We start from the raw sequence: 23,729 nt of genomic DNA, 5'->3' as shown, positions 1-23,729 counted from the left end.
GCCATGTTACCTGGCTAGTCTCTAACAGGATACAGCCTTTAAAAAGACGCCTGCATTGTACACTGAACAAAAATAACATTAGATTATCTGGCAACAGCTCTGGTGGAGTCTTTTTATGCTGCAGTCAGTATGCCAATTGCACGCTCCCTCAAAACATGAGACATCTGTTGCATTGTGTTGTATGACAAAACAGCACATTTTAGAGTGGCCTTTTATTGTCCCCAGCACAAGGTGCACCTGTGTAATGATCATGCTGTTTTATCAGCTTCTTTGATATGCCACACCTGTCAGGTGGATAGTTTATCTTGGAAAAGTAGAAACGCTCACTAACAGGGTTGGAAACAAATCTATGCCCAACATTTGAGAGAAATCATATTTTTTGGCGTATGGAACATTTCTGGGATCTTTAATTTCAGCTCATGAAACGTGGGACCAACACTATGATTTTGTTCAGTGTAGTTTGGGCAGCCTGTCAGACGAACCATTCAAGTGATGCCATTGAAGACACGTTATCAAGATGGCGGCACACAGTAGTCAGATGGAGCAATGTCCAAACGTTTTAACAGAAGAGTTTTCCAGCAGATTTAAACAGAAGAGTTTAATATTTTAATATCATAATAAAAAAAAATCAAAATATGTTTGTTTAAGGTAGAAATATCAGGGTTTTGCATGGGCTGTGTCTGAATCCACTGCCGAGCTACAGGGGTGGAAGGTGGCCGAGCTACAGGGGTGGAAGGTGGCCGAGCTACACGGGTGGAAGGTGGCCGAGCTACACGGGTGGAAGGTAGCCGAGCTACAGGGGTGGAAGGTGGCCGAGCTACAGGGGTGGAAGGTAGCCGAGCTACAGGGTTGGAAGGTGGCCGAGCTACAGGGTTGGAAGGTGGCCGAGCTACAGGGTTGGAAGGTGGCCGAGCTACAGGGTTGGAAGGTGGCCGAGCTTTACAGGGTTGGAAGGTGGCCGAGCTACAGGGGTGGAAGGTGGCCGAGCTACAGGGGTGGAAGGTGGCCGAGCTACAGGGGTGGAAGGTGGCCGAGCTACAGAGGTGGAAGGTGGCCGAGCTAAACAGGGGTGGAATGTGGCATAATAAAAATAAAAAAACAGGGTTGGAAGGTGGCCGAGCTACAGGGGTGGAAGGTGGCCGAGCTACAGGGGTGGAAGGTGGCCGAGCTACAGGGGTGGAAGGTGGCCGAGCTACAGGGGTGGAAGGTGGCCGAGCTACAGGGGTGGAAGGTGGCCGAGCTACAGGGGTGGAAGGTGGCCGAGCTACAGAGGTGGAAGGTGGCCGAGCTACAGGGGTGGAAGGTGGCCGAGCTACAGGGGTGGAAGGTGGCCGAGCTACAGGGGTGGAAGGTGGCCGAGCTACAAGGGTGGAAGGTGGCCGAGCTACAGGGGTGGAAGGTGGCCGAGCTACAGGGGTGGAAGGTGGCCGAGCTACAGGGGTGGAAGGTGGCCGAGCTACAAGGGTGGAAGGTGGCCGAGCTACAGGGGTGGAAGGTGGCCGAGCTACAGAGGTGGAAGGTGGCCGAGCTACAGGGGTGGAAGGTGGCCGAGCTACAGGGGTGGAAGGTGGCCAAGCTACAGGGGTGGAAGGTGGCCGAGCTACAAGGGTGGAAGGTGGCCGAGCTACAGGGATGGAAGGTGGCCGAGCTACAGCGGTGTTTGTCAGACCAGGAGACAAACAGCAAATCGGTCTGAACGGTTGGACCACTACGGAAAGATGTGGTCATGGTACCGCCAATCTGTAAACTCCCAGGACCTAACCTCTGACCTTGTCACTGTAGACTCCTAGACTGTAAGTGGTCAGGGTCTTGCATCCCCACCAGGACCTAACCTCTGACCTCTCACCTTGCCGCTGTAGGCTCCCAGACCGTAGCTCGTGAGACTCTTTCCCCCCACCAGGACCGTGTCTTCCCCGATGCGAAAGGACGACTCCAGGAGAGACTCGACACTGAAGGGAACAGCTTCCATGCTCTCTCTGTCTCTATTCCACTGGAACAACTCTCCGTCCAATGATGGGATGAACATCTTATTACCAAACACCTGGAGACGGAGACAGGCACAGAAAATATATAATCTATTAATTCAACACTTGTTGAAACAGGGACACCAGTTTTTTAAATCTTCTTTATACCTTTATTTAACCAGGCAAGTCCGTTAAGAACAAATTCTTATTTTCAATGAGGGCCTAGGAACAGTGGGTTAACTGGTCTAGGAACAGTGGGTTAACTGGCCTAGGAACAGTGGGTTAACTGCCTGTTCAGGGGCAGAACGACAGATTTGTACCTTGTCAGCTTGGGGGTTTGAACTTGCAACCTTCCGGTTACTAGTCCAACGCTCTAACCACTAGGCTACACTACCGCCCCAGTTAATAACCAACACGAGAACCTGGAGGAGACAGAGGGAAAACACATGTTAATGATTCACTGATCTCATCAGGCTATTATTTACAGATCAAAAACATCCTATGTTTCACAGTGAGAGTTACTATCTTCCTGGGGTCCTGAGAGTGAGTGATACTATCTATCTTCCTGGGGTCCTGAGAGTGAGAGTTACTATCTTCCTGGGGTCCTGAGAGTGAGAGTTACTATCTTCCTGGGGTCCTGAGAGTGAGTGTTACTATCTTCCTGGGGTCCTGAGAGTGAGAGTTACTATCTTCCTGGAGACCTGAGAGTGAGTGATACTATCTATCTTCATGGGGTCCTGAGAGTGAGTGATACTATCTATCTTCCTGGGGTCCTGAGAGTGAGTGATACTATCTATCTTCCTGGGGTCCTGAGAGTGAGAGTTACTATCTATCTTCCTGGGGTCCTGAGAGTGAGAGTTACTATCTATCTTCCTGGAGACCTGAGAGTGAGAGTTACTATCTTCCTGGGGTCCTGAGAGTGAGTGTTACTGTCTATCTTCCTGGAGACCTGAGAGTGAGTGTTACTATGTTCCTGGGGACCTGAAATCACCAAAATTCCCCACAAGGGTAGTAAAACAAGGAAAATTGTCCCTGATGGGGACATTGCCCACATCCCCATGAGTGGAAGGGCTATTTTAAGTTATGGGGATAGTTTTAGGGTCACAATTAGGGTTAGGTTTAGGTTAATATTAGGGTTAGATTAGGGTTAAGGTTAAGGCTAGAATTAGGTTTAGGAGTTAAGTTTAGGGTGAAGTGGTTAGAGAAAATAGGATTTAGAATGGAAATACATTTTAGGTCCCCACAAGGTGCATAAAGTATGTGTTTGGGGGTGTGGGGGGGGGGGATCTGGGCTGTGGGATGACATCATCCCTGGGCTAAAGCATTACCTCATCCTAATCACACTCACCACCTTCCTCCCTCCCTACCCCCCTCGCATGACTCACTCCACACCGGCTTCTCTCCATCCCTCTTCCTCCCCCCTACATCCCTCTTTTCCTCCATCGCTCTCTTTTGAAATGACAGCTCATTTCTACAGACAATGCTGTCTAGTTGATTCCCTCCCCTCCCCGTCTCCCTCTCCTCAACAATCTAGTTGATCCCCTCCCCGTCTCTCCTCAACAATCTAGTTGATCCCCTCCTCGCCCGTCTCCCTCTCCTCAACAATCTAGTTGATCCCCTCCCCTCCCAGTCTCTCTCTCTCCTCAACATTCTAGTTGATCCCCCCTCCCCATCTCTCTCTCTCCTCAACATTCTAGTTGATCCCCTCCCAGTCTCTCTCTCCTCAACATTCTAGTTGAGCCCCTCCCCGTCTCTCTCTCGCTCCTCAACATTCTAGTTGATCCCCTCCCAGTCGCTCCTCAACATTCTAGTTGATCCCCTCCCAGTCTCTCTCCTCAACATTCTAGTTGATCCCCTCTAGTTGATCCCCTCCCCTCCCCGTCTCTCTCTCTCCTCAACATTCTAGTTGATCCCCTCCCCATCTCTCTCTCTCTCCTCAACATTCTAGTTGATCCCCTCCCCATCTCTCTCTCTCTCCTCAACATTCTAGTTGATCCCCTCCCCATCTCTCTCTCTCCTCAACATTCTAGTTGATCCCCTCCCCATCTCTCTTTCTCCTCAACATTCTAGTTGATCCCCTCCCCATCTCTCTCTCTCTCCTCAACATTCTAGTTGATCCCCTCCCCATCTCTCTCTCTCTCCTCAACATTCTAGTTGATCCCCTCCCCATCTCTCTTTCTCCTCAACATTCTAGTTGATCCCCTCCCCATCTCTCTCTCTCCTCAACATTCTAGTTGATCCCCTCCTCGTCTCTCTCCTCAACATTCTAGTTGATCCCCTCCCGTCTCTCTCTCTCTCTCCTCAACATTCTAGTTGATCCCCTCCCCGTCTCTCCCTCTCCTCAACATTCTAGTTGATCCCCTCCCCGTCTCTCCTCAACATTCTAGTTGATCCCCTCTCAGTCTCTCCTCAACATTCTAGTTGATCCCCTCCCAGTCGCTCCTCAACATTCTAGTTGATCCCCTCCCCGTCTCTCTCTCTCCTCAACATTCTAGTTCATCCCCTCCCCATCTCTCTCCTAAACATTCTAGTTGATCCCCTCCCAGTCGCTCCTCAACATTCTAGTTGATCCCCTCCCTGTCTCTCTCTCCTAAACATTCTAGTTGATCCCCTCTCTCTCTCTACTCAACATTCTAGTTGATCCCCTCCCTGTCTCTTTCTCTCTCCTAAACATTCTAGTTGATCCCCTCCCTGTCTCTCTCTCTCTCCTCAATATTCTAGTTGGTCCCCTCCCAATCGCTCTCTCCTCAATATTCTGTGTGCTCCTATAGGTGACTGCTCCTCCCTGCACGGCCCTAACAACCAATGGTGCGGGGGCAACCCCCCTAATCACCAAGCAGACTGGTGCCTGAGGGACACCGTGCCGACCGCTTATCACATTGTACTGTTGAGGGACACTGTGCCGACTGCCTATCACACCGTACTGTTGCATAGCTTTGGGGCTGGGGGAGGGGCCAGCTGGGGCTCTGAGACAATCAAAGCGATGGATCCCTTGCAGTCGGGCATCCCAGGGAGCTGGGGATTTGAACGGGTGAGAAGGTATGAGATGCTCTCGTGTCAACACACTGACGTCCCCTCACCCATATTTTTTTGGTACCTTTATTTTACCAGGCAGGTCCGTTGAGAACAAATTCTTATTCACAATGACTGTCTGACAGACCGACATGCACAACCACACTCCTCCCTCTGCAGCTAGTTTAAAGCTTGTGGACATTTAGGCTTTTAGAATGTAGAACAATAACATGAGATACAATGGTATTCCTAGGGCATCACACCGGGCCCCTCGTCACACCGGGCCCCTCGTCACACCGGGCTCCTCGTCACACCGGGCCCCTCGTCACACCGGGCCCCTCGTCACACCGGGCCCATCGTCAAACAGTCCACTACTTAGAGACAGCCTTACCCAGAGAGGGTGTTTTTAAACAGTCAGCCTTACCCAGAGAGGGTGTTTTTAAACAGACAGCCCACTGGTCTAGCTGCAGGCTACTCTTCACTCTATAGCCTTTCAACTGTTTCTGTGTAGGCGTAAGCCTGTTTTTGTGTGTCTCTGTGTGTGTGCCTTTTGTGTGTGTGTGTGTCTGTGTGCCTATGCGTGCCTGTGTGCGTGTGTCTGTGTGCCTATGCGTTGCCTGTGTGCGTGTGTCTGTGTGCCTATGCGTTGCCTGTGTGCGTGTGTCTGTGTGCCTATGCGTTGCCTGTGTGCGTGTGTCTGTGTGCCTATGCGTTGCCTGTGTGCGTGTGTGTCTCTGCGTGTGTGTGTCTTTTGTGTGTGTGTGTGTCTGTGTGCCTGTGTGCGTGTGTCTCTGCGTGTGTGTGTCTTGTGTGTGTGTCTGTGTGCGTGTGTCTGTGTGCCTATGCGTGCCTGTGTGCATGTGTGCGCCTGTGTCTGTTCTTCTATCCTTGTGGGAACTTAACATCCACAAAAGTCCCCACAACAGATAGTATAACATGGGGGTGAATGTCTGAACATGGGGGTGAATGTCTGAACATGGGGGGGTTGAAGGTCTGAACATCTGGGGGTGAATGTCTGAACATGGGGGTGAATGTCTGAACATGGGGGTGAATGTTTGAACATGGGGGTGAATGTCTGAACATGGGGGTGAAGGTCTGAACATGGGGGTGAATGTCTGAACATGGGGGTGAATGTCTGAACATGGGGGTGAATGTCTGAACATGGGGGTGAAGGTCTGAACATGGGGGTGAAGGTCTGAACATGGGGGTGAAGGTCTGAACATGGGGGTGAAGGTCTGAACATGGGGGTGAAGGTCTGAACATGGGGGTGAAGGTCTGAACATGGGGGTGAAGGTCTGAACATGGGGGTGAAGGTCTGAACATGGGGGTGAAGGTCTGAACATACACGTCTCTATTGTCTCAAGGCTTAAAAGTCCTTCTTTAACCACCTGTCTCCTCCCCTTCAGCTACACTGATTGAAGTGGATTTAACAAATGACATCAACAAGGGATCACCTGGATTCACCTGGATTCACCTGGTCAGTCTGTCCTCATGTTTTGTACACGTGGTTTGCTGAGGCTGGATGAGACCAGACATCCTGACCCTATGTCTTCGTTTAGGTCCCACTGTTCGTATGTTATAGGTTATATTATATGTGTATGGTTATGTAGTGCGTGTGGGGTTATGTAGTGTAGGGTTATGTCGTGCGTGTGGGGTTATGTAGTGTATGGTTATGTAGTGCGTGTGGGGTTATGTAGTGCGAGTGGGGTTATGTAGTGCGAGTGGGGTTATGTAGTGCGAGTGGGGTTATGTAGTGCGAGTGGGGTTATGTAGTGCGAGTGGGGTTATGTAGTGCGAGTGGGGTTATGTAGTGCGAGTGGGGTTATGTAGTGCGAGTGGGGTTATGTAGTGCGAGTGGGGTTATGTAGTGCGAGTGGGGTTATGTAGTGCGAGTGGGGTTATGTAGTGCGTGGGCACAGGGACTATAGTGGTCTGCTTGAAACATGTACAGTGGGGAGAACAAGTATTTGATACACTGCCGATTTTGCAGGATTTCCTACTTACAAAGCATGTAGAGGTCTATAATTTTTATCATAGGTACACTTCAACTGTGAGCGATAGAATCTAAAACAAAAATCGAGAACTGATTTTTTAAAGTAATTTTTAAGTAATTAATTTGCATTTTATTGCATGACATAAGTATTTGATACATCAGAAAAGCAGAACTTAATATTTGCTACAGAAACCTTTGTTTGCAATTACAGAGATCATACGTTTCCTGTAGTTCTTGACCAGGTTTGCACACACTGCAGCAGGGATTTTGGCCCACTCCTCCATACAGACCTTCTCCAGATCCTTCAGGATTCGGGGCTGTCACTGCAATACGGACTTTCAGCTCCCTCCAAAGATTTTCTATTGGGTTCAGGTCTGGAAACTGGCTAGGCCACTCCAGGACCTTGAGATGCTTCTTACGGAGCCACTCCTTAGTTGCCCTGGCTGTGTGTTTCGGGTCGTTGTCATGCTGGAAGACCCAGCCACGACCCATCTTCAATGCTCTTACTGAGGGAAGGAGGTTGTTGGCCAAGATCTCGCGATACATGGCACCATCCATCCTCCCCTCAATACGGTGCAGTCATCCTGTCCCCTTTGCAGAAAAGCATCCCCAAATAATGATGTTTCCACCTCCATCCTTCACGGTTGGGATGGTGTTCTCGGGGTTGTACTCATCCTTCTTCTTCCTCCAAACACGGCGAGTGGAGTTCAGACCAAAAAGCTCTATTTTGTCTCATCCGACCACATGACCTTCTCCCATTCCTCCTCTGGATCAGCCAGATGGTCATTGGCAAACTTCAGAGGGGCCTGGACATGCGCTGGCTTGAGCAGGGGGACCTTGCGTGCGCTGCAGGATTTTAATCCATGAGGGCGTAGTGTGTTACTAATGGTTTTCTTTGAGACTGTGGTCCCAGCTCTCTTCAGGTCATTGACCAGGTCCTGCCGTGTAGTTCTGGGCTGATCCCTCACCTTCCTCATGATCATTGATGCCCCACGAGGTGAGATCTTGCATGGAGCCCCATACCGAGGGTGATTGTCATCTTGAACTTCTTCCATTTTCTAATAATTGCGCCAAAAGTTGTTGCCTTCTCACCAAGCTGCTTGCCTATTGTCCTGTAGCCCATCCCAGCCTTGTTCAGGTCTATAAATGTATCCCTGAAGTCCTTACACAGCTCTCTGGTCTTGGCCATTGTGGAGAGGTTGGAGTCTGTTTGATTGAGTGTGTGGACAGGTGTCTTTTATACAGGTAACGATTTCAAACAGGTGCAGTTAATACAGGTAATGAGTGGAGAACATGAGGGATTCTTAAAGAAAAACTAACAGGTCTGTGAGAGCCAGAATTCTTACTGGTTGGTAGGTGATCAAAATGCAAATTAATTACTTAAAAATCATACAAAGTGATTTTCTGGATTTTTGTTTTAGATTCCGTCTCTCACAGTTGAAGTGTACCTATGATAAAAATCACAGACCTCTACATGCTTTGTAAGTAGGAAAACCTGCAAAATCGGCAGTGTATCAAATACTTGTTCTCCCCACTGTAGGTATTACAGACTTGGTCAGGGAGAGGTTGAAAATGTTTGCGAAGACACTCGACAGTTGGTCCGGGCCGGGCATGAAAGCAGGATATCCTTCTCGTCGGACTCTAAAGGAAAAAGTTTCTTCCAGTCCGCGGTGAGTAATCACTTCTCTGATGTCCAGAAGTTATTTTCGGTCATAAGAGACGGTAGCAGCAACATTTACACAATGAGTAAAAAAGTAAGTTACACAAAACGGAAAAATAACAAAATAGCACAATTAAGTTGGGAGAATGTAAAACTTCAGCCATGTTCTTCAGCGCCATCTTTTCAAAGGTTATATGTTATGTCACAGGTTATAGGTCATATGTTATGTCACAGGTTATAGGTTAAATCACAGGTTATAGGTCATATGTTATGTCATAGGTTATAGGTTAAATCATAGGTTATAGGTCATATGTTATGTCATAGGTTATAGGTCATATGTTATGTCACAGGTTATAGGTTATATCACAGGTAATAGGTTATATCACAGGTTATAGGTCATATGTTATGTCACAGGTTATAGGTTATATCACAGGTTATAGGTTATATCACAGGTTATAGGTCATATGTTATGTCACAGGTTATAGGTTATATCACAGGTTATAGGTTATATCACAGGTTATAGGTCATATGTTATGTCATAGGTTATAGGTCATATGTTATGTCACAGGTTATAGGTTATATCACAGGTTATAGGTCATATGTTATGTCACAGGTTATAGGTTATATCACAGGTTATAGGTAATATGTTATGTCACAGGTTATAGGTTATATCACAGGTTATAGGTCATATGTTATGTCACAGGTTATAGGTTATATCACAGGTTATAGGTCATATGTTATATCACAGGTTATAGGTCATATGTTATGTCACAGGTTATAGGTTATATCACAGGTTATAGGTCATATGTTGTCACAGGTTATAGGTTATATCACAGGTTATAGGTCATATGTTATGTCACAGGTTATAGGTTATATCACAGGTTATAGGCTATATGTTATGTCACAGGCTATATGTTATGTCATAGGCTATATGTTATGTCACAGGCTATATGTTATGTCACAGGCTATATGTTATGTCATAGGCTATATGTTATGTCACAGGCTATATGTTATGTCACAGGCTATATGTTATGTCACAGGCTATATGTTATGTCATAGGCTATATGTTAGGTCATAGGCTATATGTTATGTCATAGGCTATATGTTATGTCATAGGCTATTTGTTATGTCATAGGCTATATGCTATATGTTATGTCATAGGCAATATGTTATGTCATAGGTTATATGTTATGTCATATGTTATATGTTATGTCATAGGCTATATGCTATATGTTATGTCATAGGCTATATGTTATGTCATAGGCTATATGCTATAGGTTATGTCATAGGTTGTATGTCACAGGATATACGTTATGTCATAGGCTATAGGTTAGGTCATAGGTTGTCATTGGTTATATGTAATAGGCTATATGTTATAGGTTATGTTATAGGTTATATGTTATGTCATAGGTTACCTCTGGTTTGCTGAGGCTGGATGAGACCAGACATCCTGACCCTACGTCTAGGTCCCACTGTTTGCGTCCCTGGTTGTAGGGGTCTAGAGCTGAGATACGACCGTCCAGAGTACTGATGATCACCAGAGAGCTGGGGAAAAAGGGAAGACCGTAGGGTTAATACCTACGCCGCCTGTAGTCACACAGCATCAACGGAGCAGGGGCTTTATCCACCTATTGGATCAGTGGAGCAGGGGATTTATCCACCTATTAGATCAGAGATCAGTGGAGCAGGGGATTTATCCACCTATTAGATCAGTGGAGCAGGGGATTTATCCACCTATTAGATCAGTGGAGCAGGGGATTTATCCACCTATTAGATCAGTGGAGCAGGGGATTTATCCACCTATTAGATCAGTGGAGCAGTGGGGATTTATCCACCTATTAGTCAGAGATCAGTGGAGCAGTGGGGATTTATCCACCTATTAGATCAGTGGAGCAGGGGATTTATCCACCCATTAGATCAGTGGAGCAGGGGATTTATCCACCCATTAGATCAGTGGAGCAGGGGCTTTCAGTCCACCTATCAGTAGATCAGTGGAGCAGGGGATTTATCCACCTATTAGATCAGTGGAGCAGGGGATTATCCACCTATTAGATCAGTGGAGCAGGGGATTTATCCACCTATTAGATCAGTGGAGCAGGGGATTTATCCACCTATTAGATCAGTGGAGCAGGGGATTTATCCACCCATTAGATCAGTGGAGCAGGGGATTTATCCACCCATTAGATCAGTGGAGTAGGGGATTTATCCACCTATTAGTTAGAGATCAGTCAGTGGAGCAGGGATTTATCCACCTATTAGATCAGTGGAGCAGGGGATTTATCCACCTATTAGATCAGTGGAGCAGGGGATTTATCCACCTATTAGATCAGTGGAGCAGGGGATTTATCCACCTATTAGTCAGATCAGTGTGAGTCAATGGGTATCTGCAGATACAGCCCTCCCTTACCACACACACACACACACACACACACACACACACACACACACACACACACACTTGAAAACCTATAGGGTAAAACCCTCTGGGTAAGGCTGTCTGTTTAAAAACACCTGGTCTACTTCTGGTACTCTACAGCAGGGTTTCATTAGTTCCCTGGTCTACTTCTGGTACTCTACAGGAGGGTTTTCATTCGGGAAAAATGTGGACATTTGAAAAAATATATACCGGACCCATATGCATTGGGTGTGTCACCTGATTAGGGCGTCCACCCACGGTGCTCAGAGTAACCTGATTAGGGCGTCCACCCACGGTGCTCAGAGTAACCTGATTAGGGCGTCCACCCACGGTGCTCAGAGTAACCTGATTAGGGTGTCCACCCACGGTGCTCAGAGTAACCTGATTAGGGTGTCCACCCACGGTGCTCAGAATAACCTGATTAGGGTGTCCACCCACAGTGCTCAGAGTAACCTGATTAGGGTGTCCACCCACGGTGCTCAGAATAACAGAACATCCAAGTCGAGGATGCAACGGCGTCCGTCCTTCTGACTGAATTCTGATGAGCACTACGAAGATGTTAGAATCACTGTCCGCATTTACTTTTCCTCAGCCGACAAGATGAGGAAAGAACAGCAACATCACTAGCCTGTGTCAATTACTAATCCACCATGGTAGAAAAGTTCACCTAAGAAATAGCCTATTCCAAACAAGACGATAGATCCCAAATTCATACAATAAAATCACTTTAAAACAGCATTGAGGCTAATGCAACAGATCAGAAAGTTTAGCTTAAAAATGTTAGTTCCATAATGCAATTAGCAGGACAACGCAGTTGTAAAAAGCACACGGCACATGGTAGCGGTCTCATGTGACAGATTAAAATATCCATTAGAAATTGAAAGATGGAACAACTAGCATGAGATGCTAATATGACTAGGATTATCATCAACTAGCATGGGATGCTAATATGACTAGGATTATCATCAACTAGCATGAGATGCTAATATGACTAGGATTATCATCAACTAGCAAGAAATGCTAATATGACTAGGATTATCATCAACTAGCATGGAGTGCTAATATGACTAGGATTATCATCAACTAGCAAGAGATGCTAATATGACTAGGATTATCATCAACTAGCATGGAGTGCTAATATGACTAGGATTATCATCAACTAGCAAGAGATGCTAATATGACTAGGATTATCATCAACTAGCAAGAAATGCTAATATGACTAGGATTATCATCAACTAGCAAGAGATGCTAATATGACTAGGATTATCATCAACTAGCAAGAAATGCTAATATGACTAGGATTATCATCAACTAGCATGGAGTGCTAATATGACTAGGATTATCATCAACTAGCAAGAGATGCTAATATGACTAGAATTATCATCAACTAGCAAGAGATGCTAATATGACTAGGATTATCATCAACTAGCATGGAGTGCTAATATGACTAGGATTATCATCAACTAGCATGGAGTGCTAATATGACTAGGATTATCATCAACTAGCATTGAGTGCTAATATGACTAGGATTATCATCAACTAGCATGGAGTGCTAATATGACTAGGATTATCATCAACTAGCATGGAGTGCTAATATGACTAGGATTGTGCCTTTGGCTGCTGGACAATGAAAGAAAGTTGATTTGAAAACCAATAGAAAATGAGAGAAAAAAGCGAATGGTTTCAAAGGCAAGTCTTTATAAAATAATTGCCACCACGTTTCTAGAAATAAATTTTGGTTTTGCTACTTTGAAGCAATTTAAGACATGCCTCATAATATGAAGTAACATATTAAGGTTTCAACCAATTAAGCATATGTTTTCAAAATGCATACTGCCTCCAGCTCATTGCAAAGTGGTGTTTGCCGTGCTGATAGGCAACGGTAGGCAGGCGAAGCACTTGAAAGGCTAATGGGGAACAAGCTTCAATAACCAGTTGAGAAATAAACATAGTAGCTATTTTTAAATCGTGGCCATCAAAATAGTTTTAAATATAAGATTGCATTTAGAATTGTTGCGCAATGATTGGAGGAACCGTAGCAGCAGCTCTCTCAGCAGGAGCCGTAGAGGCAGCTCTCTCTCCCAGCAGCAGGAGGAGCCGTAGCAGCAGCTCTCTCTCAGCAGGAGCCGTAGCAGCAGCTCTCTCTCAGCAGGAGCCGTAGCAGCAGCTCTCTCTCAGCAGCAGGAGCCGTAGCAGCAGCTCTCTCAGCAGGAGCCGTAGCAGCAGCTCTCTCTCAGCAGGAGGAGCCGTAGAGGCAGCTCTCTCTCAGCAGCAGGAGCCGTAGCAGCAGCTCTCTCTCAGCAGCAGAAGCCGTAGCAGCAGCTCTCTCAGCAGGAGCCGTAGCAGCAGCTCTCTCAGCAGGAGGAGCCGTAGCAGCAGCTCTCTCTCAGCAGGAGGAGCCGTAGCAGCAGCTCTCTCTCAGCAGGAGGAGCCGTAGCAGCAGCTCTCTCTCAGCAGGAGGAGCCGTAGCAGCAGCCCTCTCTCAGCAGGAGGAGCCATAGCAGCAGCTCTCTCAGCAGGAGGAGCCGTAGCAGCAGCCCTCTCTCAGCAGGAGGGGCCGAGCAGCAGCCCTCTCAGCAGGAGCCGTAGCAGCAGCTCTCTCTCAGCAGCAGGAGGAGCCGTAGAGGCAGCTCTCTCAGCAAGAGCCGTAGCAGCAGCTCTCTCAGCAGGAGGAGCCGTAGCAGCAGCTCTCTCTCAGCAGCAGGAGCCATAGCAGCAGCTCTCTCTCAGCAGGAGGAGCCGTAGCAGCAGCTCTCTCAGCAGGAGGAGCCTAGCAGCAGCTCTCTCTCAGCAGGAGGAGCCGTAGCAGCAGCTCTCTCAGCAGGAGGAGCCTAGCAGCAGCTCTCTCTCAGCAGGAGGGGGAGCAGCAGCCCTCTCAGCAGGAGGAGCCATAGCAGCAGCTCTCTCAGCAGGAGGAGCCGTAGCAGCAGCCCTCTCTCAGCAGGAGGGGCCTCAGCAGGCAGGAGCCGTAGCAGCAGCTCTCTCTCAGCAGCAGGAGGAGCCGTAGAGGCAGCTCTCTAGCAGCAGCTCTCTCTCAGCAGGAGGAGCCGTAGCAGCAGCTCTCTCTCAGCAGCAGGAGCCAGCAGCAGCTCTCTCTCAGCAGGAGGAGCCGTAGCAGCAGCTCTCTCTCAGCAGGAGGAGCCGTAGCAGCAGCTCTCTCTCAGCAGGAGGAGCCGTAGCAGCAGCTCTCTCAGCAGGAGGAGCCGTAGCAGCAGCTCTCTCAGCAGGAGGGGCCGTAGCAGCAGCCCTCTCAGCAGGAGGAGCCATAGCAGCAGCTCTCTCAGCAGGAGGAGCCGTAGCAGCAGCCTTCTCTCAGAAGGAGGGGCCGTAGCAGCAGCTCTCTCTCAGCAGGAGGAGCCGTAGCAGCAGCTCTCTCAGCAGGAGGGGCCGTAGCAGCAGCCCTCTCAGCAGGAGGAGCCATAGCAGCAGCTCTCTCAGCAGGAGGAGCCGTAGCAGCAGCCTTCTCTCAGAAGGAGGGGCCGTAGCGGCAGCCCTTTCTCAGCAGGAGCCGTAGCGGCAGCTCTCTCAGCAGCAGGAGGAGCCGTAGAGGCAGCTCTCTCAGCAGGAGGAGCCGTAGAGCCAGCTCTCTCTCAGCAGCAGGAGGAGCCGTAGAGGCAGCTCTCTCTCAGCAGCAGGAGGAGCCGTAGAGGCAGCTCTCTCAGCAGCAGGAGGAGCCGTAGAGGCAGCTCTCTCAGCAGCAGGAGGAGCCGTAGAGGCAGCTCTCTCAGCAGCAGGAGGAGCCGTAGAGGCAGCTCTCTCAGCAGGAGGAGCCGTAGAAGCAGCTCTCTCTCCGCAGCAGGAGCCGTAGAGGCAGCTCTCTCTCCGCAGCAGGAGCCGTAGAGGCAGCTATCTCAGCAGGAGGAGCCGTAGAGGCAGCTCTCTCTCAGCAGCAGAAGCCGTAGAGGCAGCTCTCTCTCAGCAGCAGAAGCCGTAGAGGCAGCTCTCTCAGCAGCAGGAGCCGTAGAGGCAGCTCTCTCTCAGCAGCAGAAGCCGTAGAGGCAGCTCTCTCTCAGCAGCAGAAGCCGTAGAGGCAGCTCTCTCTCAGCAGCAGGAGGAGCCGTAGAGGCAGCTCTCTCTCAGCAGCAGGAGGAGCCGTAGAGGCAGCTCTCAGCAGCAGGAGGAGCCGTAGAGGCAGCTCTCTCTCTCAGCAGGAGGAGCCGTAGAGGCAGCTCTCTCTCTCAGCAGATCAACCGTTTTCCTCTCAGCCAATCTGTTTTCATTTATACCACCACCACGCTGTCTAGAGCAGCAGCAGATCAACCGTTTTCCTCTCAGCCAATCATAATGCTCCAGCACCAAACAAGCTTGCTTTCACGTGCACGATTGGCTGCTCAACGCTGCCAAAAATATTAGGCTGATTGGTTGTTGCTAAGCAGTAGGCATTCTGAGACACAGGAAGCTGGACGGGGTGACTGTGCAGGCCACGCCCCCCTTAGACACTGAATATAGAACAGAGAAGAAGACCGTGTCCCAAATGTCCCTATATAGTGACCTACTGTTGATATTTACATGGAAGTCATTTAGCAGACGCTCTTATACAGGAGCAATCAGGGTAAAGAGTCTTGCTCAAAGGCACATCAATAGGTTTTTCACCTTGTCGGCTCTGGGATTTGAACCAGCAAACTTTCTGTTACTTTTTAAAATTTGTATTTATTTTATTGAACCGTTATTTAACTAGGCAAGTCAGTTAGGAACAAACTCTTATTTACAATGACGGCCGACGAACGGCCAAACCCTAACGACGTCCCTATGGGACTTCCATTCACGGCCGGTTGTGATACAGGCTGGAATCGAACCAGGGTCTGTAGTGACGCATCTAGCACTGATATGCAGTGCCTTAGACCGCTGCGCTAGCCTACCTACTGCCCCTTTGACTAGGGCCCGTGGGGGGGCCACAACGTCAGGATGAACTAATAATATTGGTCACTACATACGGTATTGAATGAGAACTGCCCCACGCTGTACTATTTCCCAAGTTTCACAATAGTGCCGTCTGTGCCAACACAGCCAATTAGCCACGCTCCTCTCCACAGAAACACAGAACAGAGGTCCTCAGAGAGACGTCAAGGTGTCCACACAGACAGACCAGAGCTGGTAAACAGAGACAGACACAGAGAGAGCAGTTCATGAGAGCTAGGGCTGAACAGTCTTCAGCTCCATTGAAGAATAGTACCCAGGATGTTTACACTGGCACAGTCTCCAAGGAGCCCCTATCATTCATCTAGACCAATCACAGCAGCCTGCCTCCAGCCACAACCAATCACACCACAACTCCGCTCCTCACTTAGCCAATCAAGGAGCACCTCTTCAGGTTCTGAGCAAATGAGAGAGAGTGTCTGGTTGTAACCATGCAACAGCAAGTAGCCCTGGTTACATGCTGGTGTGTTGCTGTTCTGCTCCATTCCCTCCTCTGCCCTCCCCGACCAGACAGACAGCAGAAGAGGAGAGCCGCGCCCTGCACAATGAAAATATAGCAACATGGGGAGCACCTGGAGAAAGTTATGGCTGCAGAGAGAGACAGAGAGAAAGAGAGAGAGAATGCAGAAAAAAAGAGCTCCACTAAAACTACACTGAACAAAAATATAAAATGCAACATGTAAAGTGTTGGTCCCATGTTCATGAGCTGAAATATAAGACCCCAGAAATGTTCCATACACACAAAAAGCTAATTTCTCTATAATGTTTTGCACAAATGTGTTTATATCCCTGTTAGTGAGCATTTCACCTTCGAAAGATAATCCATCCACCTGACAGGTGTGGCATATCAAGAAGCTGATTTATTTCACCTTTATTTAACTAGGCAAGTCAGTTAAAGAACAAATTCTTATTTACAATGACGGCCTAGGAACAGTGGGTTAACTGCCTGTTCAGGGGCAGAACGGGGATTTGATCTAGCAACCTTTTAGTTACTGGCCCAACGCTCTAACCACTAGGCTACCTGCCGATTAAACAGCATGATCATTACACAGGTGCACCTTGTGCTGGGGACAATAAAAGGCCACTCTAAAATGTGCAGTTTTGTCACACAACACAATGCCACAGATGTCTCAAGTTTTGAGGGAGTGTGCAATTGTCATGCTGACTGCAGGAATGTCCACCGGATCTGTTGCCAGAGAACATTTCTCTACCATAAGCCTCCTCCAAAGTTGTTTTAGATAATTTGGTAGAACGTCCAACCGGCCTCACAACCACAGACCACGTGTAACTACGCCAGCCCAGAACCTCCACATCCGGCTTCTTGACCTGCGGGATCGAGAGAGTATAGGAGAGAACTCTCCTCTCCTGTCCTCTCTTCATCACTCTCCTCCCCTGTCCTCTCTATCACTCTCCTCCCCTGTCCTCTCTATCACTCTCCTCCCCTGTCCTCTCTATCACTCTCCTCCCCTGTCCTCTCTATCACTCTCCTCCCCTGTCCTCTCTATCACTCTCCTCCCCTGTCCTCTCCATCACTCTCCTCCCCTGTCCTCTCCATCACTCTCCTCCCCTGTCCTCTCCATCACTCTCCTCCCCTGTCCTCTCCATCCCCACTCTCCTCCTCCCTGTCCTCTCCATCACTCTCCTCCCCTGTCCTCTCCATCACTCTCCTCCCCTGTCCTCTCCATCACTCTCCTCCCCTGTCCTCTCCATCACTCTCCTCCCCTGTCCTCTCCATCACTCTCCTCCCCTGTCCTCTCCATCACTCTCCTCCCCTGTCCTCTCCATCACTCTCTCCCCTGTCCTCTCCATCACTCTCCTCCCCTGTCCTCACTCTCCTCCCCTGTCCTCTCCATCACTCTCCTCCCCTCCCCTGTCCTCTCCATCACTCTCCTCCCCTGTCCTCTCCATCACTCTCCTCCCTGTCCTCTCCATCACTCTCCTCCTCCCCTGTCCTCTCCATCACTCTCCTCCCCTGTCCTCTCCATCACTCTCCTCCCCTGTCCTCTCCATCACTCTCCTCCCCTGTCCTCTCCAACCTCTCCTCCCCTGTCCTCTCCATCACTCTCCTCCCCTGTCCTCTCCATCACTCTCCTCTCCTGTCCTCTCCATCACTCTCCTCTCCTGTCCTCTCTCCATCACTCTCCTCTCATGTCCTCTCCATCCCTCTCCTCTCATGTCCTCTCTCCATCCCTCTCCTCTCCTGTCCCTCTCCATCTCTCTCCTCTCCTGTCCTCTCTCCATCTCTCTCCTCTCCTGTCCTCTCTCCATCTCTCTCCTCTCCTGTCCTCTCTCCATCTCTCTCCTCTCCTGTCCTCTCCTCCATCTCTCCTCTCCTCTCTCCTCTCCTGTCCTCTCTCCATCTCTCCTCTCCTGTCCTCTCTCTCTCTCTCTCCTCTCCTGTCTCTCTCCATCTCTCTCCTCTCCTGTCTCTCCTCTCCTCTCTCCATCCTCTCCCTCTCCCTCTCCTCTCCTCCTCTCCTCTCCTCCATCTCTCTCCATCTCTCTCCATCTCTCTCTCTGTCCTGTCCTCTCTCTCTCCTCCATCTCTCCATCTCTCCCTCTCTCCTGTCCTCTCTCCTCTCTCATCTCCTGTCCTCTCTCCCTCTCCTGTCCTCTCTCCTCTCCTGTCCTCTCTCCTCTCTCCATCCCTCTCTCTCCTGTCCTCTCCTCTCTCCATCTCTCTCCTCTCCTGTCCTCCTCTCTCCTCTCTCTCTCTCTCCTCTCTCTCTCTCCTGTCCTCTCTCCATCTCTCTTCTCTCCTGTCCTCTCTCCTCTCCTGTCCTCTCTCCATCTCTCTTCTCTCCTGTCCTCTCTCCTCTCCTGTCCTCTCTCCATCTCTCTCCTCTCCTGTCCTCTCTCCTCTCCTGTCCTCTCTCCATCTCTCCTCTCTCCATCTCTCCTCTCTCCACTACTCTCCTCACATGTGGTGAAATCCAAACTCTGTAGCACCATGCTCCAGCCCACTGATTTGTCAGTACCTGGTCTTGGTCTGTGGTGCTGATTGGTTGTTGCTAAGCAGTGAGGAGCGATGTACAGAACAACATGGCATCATGGTCCTAACGACTGTCTACCTCCCTCCCTCCGTTTCCCTCCCTCCTGCTGTCTACCTCCCTCCCTCCCTCTATCCATCGCCTACCCCACCTTTCCCCTCTACCCCACCCAATACTGCAGTGGTGCAGGATGGGTCCACAGCGACTAATATATTAATGAAATAATGTACTTCAACAGCAGAGTTTAATAACACCGTCATTGATCATGAATTATTCATCAGTCCAACCTGTTATAAGGATATTACTGGCACTAGTTCAACTGGAGTAGTCTGTTCCAGTAGAACTATCACACCCTAAAACATACAGCTCTACTGGAACAGTCTGTTTTAGGGTGTGATAGTTCTACTGGAACAGTCTGTTTTAGGGTGTGATTGTTCCAGTAGAACTGTCTGTTTTAGGGTGTGATAGTTCTACTGGAACAGTCTGTTTTAGGGTGTGATGGTTCTACTGGAACAGTCTGTTTTAGGGTGTGATAGTTCTACTGGAACAGTCTGTTTTAGGGTGTGATGGTTCTACTGGAACAGTCTGTTTTAGGGTGTGATAGTTCTACTGGAACAGTCTGTTTTAGGGTGTGATTGTTCCAGTAGAACTGTCTGTTTTAGGGTGTGATAGTTCTACTGGAACAGTCTGTTTTAGGGTGTGATAGTTCTACTGGAACAGTCTGTTTTAGGGTGTGATGGTTCTACTGGAACAGTCTGTTTTAGGGTGTGATAGTTCTACTGGAACAGTCTGTTTTAGGGTGTGATTGTTCCAGTAGAACTGTCTGTTTTAGGGTGTGATAGTTCTACTGGAACAGTCTGTTTTAGGGTGTGTTTTAGAACCATGTCAAGGACTGCTACTTCATGTGTTACAGTATAAACTTGACAACTAAACTACTGAAAACAACTATTCAATGACTATAGATGACAATTTAGTTACAACTTACAACAATATTTTCTCCTCAGCTGAGTATGCTACTATTTCTTAAGAGAAGCCTCCTCATGGAGGAGTTGGGAGAGAGAAGACAGTGAGCCTCCTCATGGAGGAGTTGGGAGAGAGAAGACAGTGAGCCTCCTCGTGGAGGAGTTGGGAGAGAGAAGACAGTGAGCCTCCTCGTGGAGGAGTTGGGAGAGAGAAAACAACGAGCCTCCTCGCGGAGGAGTTGGGAGAGAGAAGACAACGAGCCTCACATTTACTCAATGACAGGAACTTCATTTTGGTCAGAAGTTGTATTTATACACCAACAATCGTCCCGGTTACAGAACAATTTCCCCGGTTACAGAACAATTTCCCCGGTTACAGAACAATTTCCCCGGTTACAGGACAATCTAGTGAGACAAAGAAAACAATGACATGAAATCTCCCCTCCTCAACTCCTTACCCCCTCTGCTCCCAAACCTTCTTCCCACTCTTCTCCTCCCCATCTTCTCTTAAACCAACTCTCCCTCTCCTCCTCTCAAACCCCCTCTCCTCTCAAACCTCCTCCCCTCTCTCCTCAACCCCCTTCACTTGCCTACTGTTCTTCCTCAACTCAAGCACTATCCCCGTCCTTCAGCGTAATTGGCCAACAAGTTTCCCCAACTCAGACCGGCTGATTGGCTGTTGCTAAGCAGTAAGCTGTAGGAGCCGGCCAGCTACTGGCAGCGGCTCAGAGTTCCTCTAAACCAACACCTCCTGACAGTCCTATGGAGCAGGGTCCTCCTACCACCACAGCTCTAAAGCAACACCTCCTGACAGTCCTATGGAGCAGGGTCCTCCTACCACCACAGCTCTAAAACAACACCTCCTGACAGTCCTATGGAGCAGGGTCCTCCTACCACCACAGCTCTAAAACAACACCTCCTGACAGTCCTATGGAGCAGGGTCCTCCTACCACCACAGCTCTAAAACAACACCTCCTGACAGTCCTATGGAGCAGGGTCCTCCTACCACCACAGCTCTAAAACAACACCTCCTGACAGTCCTATGGAGCAGGGTCCTCCTACCACCACAGCTCTAAAACAACACCTCCTGACAGTCCTATGGAGCAGGGTCCTCCTACCACCACAGCTCTAAAACAGCTAAATGTTCAGATGTAAACAGCAAACTTTCAAAGTGGTTTGAACTTAAATATGGCAACACAGCCCAGTCTAATCAACCCCCTTAACTATGGCAACACAGCCCAGTCTAATCAACCCCCTTAACTATGACAACACAGCCCAGTCTAGTCAACCCCCTCTAAAACATGGCTAAACAGCCCAGATGTAATCAGCAAACTTTAAAGTGGTTTGAACTTACAGCCCAGTCTAGTCAACACAGCCCAGTCTAATCAACCCCCTTAACTATGGCAACACAGCCCAGTCTAGTCAAGCCCAGTCTAATCAAACTATGGCAACACAGCCCAGTCTAATCAACCCCCTTAACTATGGCAACACAGCCCAGTCTAATCAACCCCTTAACTATGACAACACAGCCCAGTCTAATCAACCCCCTTAACTATGGCAACACAGCCCAGTCTATGGCAACACAGCCCAGTCTATGGCAACACAGCCCAGTCTAGTCAACCCCTTAACTATGACAACACAGCCCAGTCTAATCAACCCCCTTAACTATGGCAACACAGCCCAGTCTATGGCAACACAGCCCAGTCTAGTCAACCCCTTAACTATGGCAACACAGCCCAGTCTAATGAACCTCCTTAACTATGGCAACACAGCCCAGTCTAGTCAACCCCCTTAACTATGGCAACACAGCCCAGTCTATGGCAACACAGCCCAGTCTAGTCAACCCCTTAACTATGGCAACACAGCCCAGTCTAGTCAACCCCCTTAACTATGGCAACACAGCCCAGTCTATGGCAACACAGCCCAGTCTATGGCAACACAGCCCAGTCTAATCAACCCCTTAACTATGGCAACACAGCCCAGTCTATGGCAACACAGCCCAGTCTAGTCAACCCCCTTAACTATGGCAACACAGCCCAGTCTATGGCAACACAGCCCAGTCTAGTCAACCCCCTTAACTATGGCAACACAGCCCAGTCTAGTCAACCCCCTTAACTATGGCAACACAGCCCAGTCTATGGCAACACAGCCCAGTCTATGGCAACACAGCCCAGTCTAATCAACCCCCTTAACTATGGCAACACAGCCCAGTCTATGGCAACACAGCCCAGTCTATGGCAACACAGCCCAGTCTAATCAACCCCCTTAACTATGGCAACACAGCCCAGTCTAATCAACCCCCTTAACTATGGCAACACAGCCCAGTCTAGTCAACCCCCTTAACTATGGCAACACAGCCCAGTCTAGTCAACCCCCTTAACTATGGCAACACAGCCCAGTCTAGTCAACCCCTTAACTATGGCAACACAGCCCAGTCTAATCAACCCCCTTAACTATGGCAACACAGCCCAGTCTAATCAACCCCTTAACTATGGCAACACAGCCCAGTCTATGGCAACACAGCCCAGTCTAGTCAACCCCCTTAACTATGGCAACACAGCCCAGTCTATGGCAACACAGCCCAGTCTAGTCAACCCCCTTAACTATGGCAACACAGCCCAGTCTAGTCAACCCCTTAACTATGGCAACACAGCCCAGTCTATGGCAACACAGCCCAGTCTAATCAACCCCCTTAACTATGGCAACACAGCCCAGTCTATGGCAACACAGCCCAGTCTATGGCAACACAGCCCAGTCTAATCAACCCCCTTAACTATGGCAACACAGCCCAGTCTAATCAACCCCTTAACTATGGCAACACAGCCCAGTCTAGTCAACCCCTTAACTATGGCAACACAGCCCAGTCTAGTCAACCCCCTTAACTATGGCAACACAGCCCAGTCTAGTCAACCCCCTTAACTATGGCAACACAGCCCAGTCTATCAACCCCCTTAACTATGGCAACACAGCCCAGTCTAGTCAACCCCCTTAACTATGGCAACACAGCCCAGTCTAATGGCAACACAGCCCAGTCTAGTCAACCCCCTTAACTATGGCAACACAGCCCAGTCTAGTCAACCCCTTAACTATGGCAACACAGCCCAGTCTAATCAACCCCTTAATGGCAACACAGCCCAGTCTAATCAACCCCTTAACTATGGCAACACAGCCCAGTCTAGTCAACACAGCCCAACTATGGCAACACAGCCCAGTCTAATCAACCCCCTTAACTATGGCAACACAGCCCAGTCTAATCAACCCCTTAACTATGGCAACACAGCCCAGTCTAGTCAACCCCCTTAACTATGGCAACACAGCCCAGTCTAGTCAACCCCCTTAACTATGGCAACACAGCCCAGTCTAGTCAACCCCCTTAACTATGGCAACACAGCCCAGTCTATGGCAACACAGCCCAGTCTAGTCAACCCCTTAACTATGGCAACACAGCCCAGTCTAGTCAACCCCCTTAACTATGGCAACACAGCCCAGTCTAGCCAACCCCCTTAACTATGGCAACACAGCCCAGTCTAGTCAACCTCCTTAACTATGGCAACACAGCCCAGTCTAATCAACCCCCTTAACTATGGCAACACAGCCCAGTGAGGTGACTTTCTTTTCTCAGTCTTCTGAGAACTGTAAGCTGCCCAGAAACTGCAGATCATAGTGAGATCGCCATAGAGGGCTGACGCTATTTATAGATCTGATAGACAGAACAGTGTAGGTCCCAAATGGCACTATATAGGGAATAGGGTCCTACTTAGGACAGCCTGTGAAAGAGACTTCAAGAGCAAAGAGATATCAGACAATACAAATAT

The 23,729-nt window shown here is 48.9% G+C and overlaps 1 protein-coding gene across 1 annotated transcript in view; it reads right to left on the bottom strand.

The window, feature by feature from the left end:
- Window positions 1–23,729, bottom strand: part of eif2ak3 (eukaryotic translation initiation factor 2-alpha kinase 3) — a 71,397-nt gene that overhangs the window by 38,062 nt on the left and 9,606 nt on the right. Inside the window, exons 2-3 of the mRNA XM_042325049.1 lie at window positions 10,045–10,174; window positions 1,847–2,041 (exon numbers count right to left, since the gene is read on the bottom strand). Of these exons, the coding sequence (XP_042180983.1) occupies window positions 1,847–2,041; window positions 10,045–10,174 (325 nt within the window). The remainder of the gene's footprint in view (window positions 1–1,846; window positions 2,042–10,044; window positions 10,175–23,729) is intronic.

Source organism: Oncorhynchus tshawytscha, linkage group LG08, assembly GCF_018296145.1.
Source record: "Oncorhynchus tshawytscha isolate Ot180627B linkage group LG08, Otsh_v2.0, whole genome shotgun sequence".
NCBI classification, from domain to species: domain Eukaryota; kingdom Metazoa; phylum Chordata; class Actinopteri; order Salmoniformes; family Salmonidae; genus Oncorhynchus; species Oncorhynchus tshawytscha.
The sequence above is the reverse complement of the archived record's forward strand: the minus strand, read 5'-3'. Positions and strand labels throughout refer to the sequence as shown.